This window comes from Lycium barbarum, chromosome 5 (assembly GCF_019175385.1).
Source record: "Lycium barbarum isolate Lr01 chromosome 5, ASM1917538v2, whole genome shotgun sequence".
NCBI classification, from domain to species: domain Eukaryota; kingdom Viridiplantae; phylum Streptophyta; class Magnoliopsida; order Solanales; family Solanaceae; genus Lycium; species Lycium barbarum.
Genome location: NC_083341.1, coordinates 5,038,607 through 5,042,850, shown reverse-complemented (window position 1 = coordinate 5,042,850; position 4,244 = coordinate 5,038,607). Strand labels below are relative to the sequence as shown.

General features: G+C 37.2%; 1 protein-coding gene across 1 annotated transcript; it reads right to left on the bottom strand.

Annotated features, from left to right (window-relative positions):
- Positions 1-2,026: 2,026 nt before the first annotated feature.
- Positions 2,027-3,940, bottom strand: LOC132640225 (pollen-specific leucine-rich repeat extensin-like protein 1). Its single transcript, XM_060356732.1, has 3 exons — positions 3,682-3,940; positions 3,283-3,364; positions 2,027-3,098 (listed from the first exon to the last, which is right to left on the bottom strand). The coding sequence occupies exons 1-3, from the start codon at positions 3,703-3,705 to the stop codon at positions 2,284-2,286; spliced, it is 921 nt and encodes a 306-aa protein (XP_060212715.1). The 5' UTR covers positions 3,706-3,940; the 3' UTR covers positions 2,027-2,283.
- Positions 3,941-4,244: the final 304 nt, after the last annotated feature.

Genomic DNA, 4,244 nt, shown 5'->3' with positions numbered 1-4,244 from the left:
AAAAAAAAAATTGTTTAATATTCTGGTATTTTTCTTGACATGGCATCTTTGAATGAAAATTTATCGAATGTTGGGTATTCATATTTTAATGATTTTTGTGCACTTTGTGGAGGACCCCATTTATGGGAAAATTGTTCTAAAATTTGGATCATACGGGATGTGATATGCGACCCTTCTAAATCCTATGATTGGAACTTTTGTAAATGGTGTGGTGGTCAGTGGAAAGAGTGTCCTAAGTGTTGTTATAGTCTCTCAAGTGATTTCACAAAGTTGATATTGTGAGTGATACTTGGCTATTGGTTCGAGCTCAACGATTAGAGGTATGGGGGATTATCTTGATGAAATTACAGGTGACATAGCATACTTTATGGAAGAAAGAACAAAGCTCGGACAAGAGATAGACCAATTTGACTTAGATATCCACGACCTGCAAGCTCAATTAAATAAAAAGGTTGAGGCGTCTAATGCCCAACTACCAATTGTTGTGGATGGCAGTCACGATTTGGAGCAGAAAGAGGAATTCCAACCATTGAATAAAATTATTGTTGATGATGCTGAGGTTCAGGAAGTGTACAAAAGTGAGGATGTCAAAAATAATACACTTTTAGAGTTGGGGCGTGTTGGTCCTCATTCTAAACATTTTTCTACATTATGTTTGGTTGGCGACATGAAAATCGAGCCCTCCAAGCTTTTGGAGAAGTGTATAAATGAGGAACAAGACCCTTATATCCTAAAATTTGCCACACCAAAAAGACTAAACGACATTCCTCACTTAAGGGCCAAGAAGTGCAAGATGCGACACCTATTGTTTGGTTCCTATATTTTTACACCACCACCCCAGAAGCGTGATAATAAATTTGATGCAAAATTAGGGGTGAAATTCATAAGTTCGAGGTGGAGGAAAAAGTTGATTCACGTCGTGCCGCTACGTTAAATCAAGCGCTTGTTGGGAGGCAACCCAGCTTGTATTTTATTTTTATTTATTTTATTTTTATAGTGTTACATTTTGGTTTGTTTGTTTTTGTTTTGCAGATTAGGGAAGTCTGAGTACCCGAAGTTGAAAGTTGAGGAGTATGTTTGAGCTTAAGTGTGGGGTCGTGCCGACCCTTAATGTTGAGGTTATGCTGCTAGCTAGGCCCTAAAGGGCAACAGGGAGTATTTCTTGCTTTACTTGTTTTTATTTTTTCCATCTATATGCACTGAGGGCATTGCATGATTTTAAGTGTGGGGTGGGAAATACGTCTCTGGTAAAGCTGAGGATGATGATTTAATATGCCTTACGATTTTTTTTTATTAGTTTTGAGTCTTAGTGTCGAGAAAAAAAAATGGAAAAATGAAGAAAAAAAATTGAAAATTCGAAAAAGATTTTTTTTATTTTCTTTTATTTTCTTTAGTAACTTCTTAAGTCCCTCATTAGTGGCATTCATCATCCGCCCCCTTGGGATTTTCTTATGGCCTTGGTTCTTTCCCGAGGGGGGCCTTTGAACCGGGTAATTTTTTTTTATTTAGGAGTAGTAAAGGAGAGAGAAGAAAGCCCTTCTGATTTGTTTGATACTAGCATATTTAGGCCTAAGCTTGAGTAGTACTTTCTTGTGAGTGCTTGAGTAATGAAAAAAATAGCAGACTTTCTGACATCGACACTCATGATTGTGACTCTGTATATAGCTTATTCTTATTTTGTATTCATCGTTGAATTTATACTGAAATAAATATTCTTAGAGATTATATGCTAAACGTGTTTAACCTCAATCGGCTCACCATCAATTCGAGATACTACAGCAACAGCAACAATGCATCATCACCAAATAACTTGGAATCAGCTATATGAACTTGTTCATGATTGAGGCATTGTGTTTTCATTATACTATCTCCAGATAGTAGCAAAGAAGAATTTAAAAATCCATATTCATGCTTGTATAGAACACAAAGTGGTGGAAGCTATAAAGAATAAAAGATTCAATATTACTATACTAAAGACTAATATTAGAAAAAAGACCTGTTTTCTTTTATCATGAAAAGGAAAGAATGATCAACAAATTGCTTTTTTATTAATAAACTATGGAATTATGTAACAAGATAACTTAACCAGTAACCTGGTCACCAAATTATTCTCTCTTATCAACTTTTCTTTTATGCATTGTTTGTCGATCTATAATAGTAATAATAATGACATACAAAAAGATAGCCAGATAGATCCAAACTTGTTGTGGACTTTTGGAGAGGAGGCCCCATTAAAAGGTAATATGGGCCCAAACCCAACATGACGGATGACCTCTCGTCACATCACATAATTGAGCATCCAGATGCATTTTCTTCACTTAAGTAATCACATTTGTTCAAATAACAGCCTCTTGGGAGCCCATATGTCCCAGGCCCAGGCCCAGGCCCATATCCGTATGAATACGTATCGTAGCATGGGGCCGGTGGAGGTGGTTGTACTGGTTGTCCATACCAATGATGACATGGGCCCCCGGTATAGCTTTCGTAACATTGGCCGCAACCATAACCCGGAGCGGGTTGTTGTGGGTATCCACACCCTGAAGCGGATATTTGTGGGTATCCTTGAATTGGCATCACGATCACCGGCACTTGAGCATGTGGATTTTGTGGTTGCGGTTGTGGTTGCGGTTGCGGTTGTGGTGGTGGAGCTACTGGTGCTTCTTTGGGCTTTTCAGGTTCTTTGGGTTTTTCTGGTTCGTTGGGTTTCGCAGGCTCTTTTGGCTTCTCTGGTTCTTTTGGCTTCTCAGGTTCCTTAGGCTTCGCGGGTTGTTTGGGCTTCTCGGGCTCTTTGGGTTTCTCAGGTTGTTTGGGCTTCTCGGGCTCTTTAGGCTTCTCTACCACTTTGGGCTTCTCGGGCTCTTTAGGCTTCTCGACCACTTTTGGTTTCTCGGGCTCTTTAGGCTTCTCGGGCACTTTCGGTTTTTCGGGCTCTTTGGGCTTTTCGGGTTCCTTGGGCTTCGCAGGCTCTTTGATCTCAATGCTCTTGATTACTCCCCCACCTTTGCAACACAATTTGTCACGAATTTTTTCAGGACTGCAGCACAATACAGTGATGGTAACAGTATTGGCCTTCTCATCATACACTTGGTCTCGAATTTCTCTTGTCCAAAATATTAAACATCACAAACCAAAAAACAAAAACAAAATTAAACCAACTCAGTTCTCATCCATACATATCTTGTCCTTATAAAAGTAGTATCCCCGTTATTCATTGATTTTTTATTTTTTTTTAAATTAAAAAGTGAAAATTTGCCATAAATTTAGAGTTGCAAAGAGACTCACGAGGGAATTTGCAGAGAACTTTTTTGACCTTCTTGTAGCAGCTTGAGCATTGAAGATCAACCTTTAGCACCATTGTGGTGGTCTATTTAACGGAAGAGATATATATATATTAATAAATGTTGATCAAATAACATAATCTCACATCTCTTAACTTAATTTCTCATATACTACAATAATTCAGACACTTCTAAAAACTCTGTTGTTCGGACACTTAAAAAATATTGCCGTATTCGAGTCTAATCCTCCAAAAATATGTTGTATTCGTGGAGAATCCGACCCGCGTCGGTCGATATTTTCAAGTACCTAGCAACATAATCTAAAAATGACCTATTTTCATGTCTCTATATATAATGTATGAACTGAGGAAATAGGGAAAATTAAAGAGTAAAGATAACATACTTTTTCAGTCTTGTCACCACCCATAGTTGAGAACTAAGAATCTTGATACTTGAAAGTGATGATGGATCAGAATTCAGAGATAATTGAATTAGTTCTCTTGGTGATAACTAGTCTATGGGCATGGAGAAACTGAGAAGGGAAAAGAAAAAGGTGTAGTTTTATAGTATGAACATGAATGATGGAGAGATTGCTTAGGATAGAGAAAGTGTACAAGCTAAAATTCATGAAATCATCAAGATTGGCAGCCTCTATTGGCGGTGGGGTATGAGGAGGCTATATAAGATTAATTGTTCAATTTTTTTTGTTTTTGTTTTGTATAGTACTTTCTCTGTTTCAATTTATGTGAACTCATTTGACTGGGCACGATATTTAAAAAAGAGTGAAGACTTTTGAAACTTGTGGTTCAAAATAAGTCTTGAATATTTGTGTGGTTGTAAATCATTTCATAAAGTGAATTTGTTTTCAAATTAGAAAAGAGGTCATTCATTTTGACACAGACTAAAAAGGAAATAGGTTCACATAAATTGAAACAGATGGAGTAGTACTTTTGAATTTTTATCATT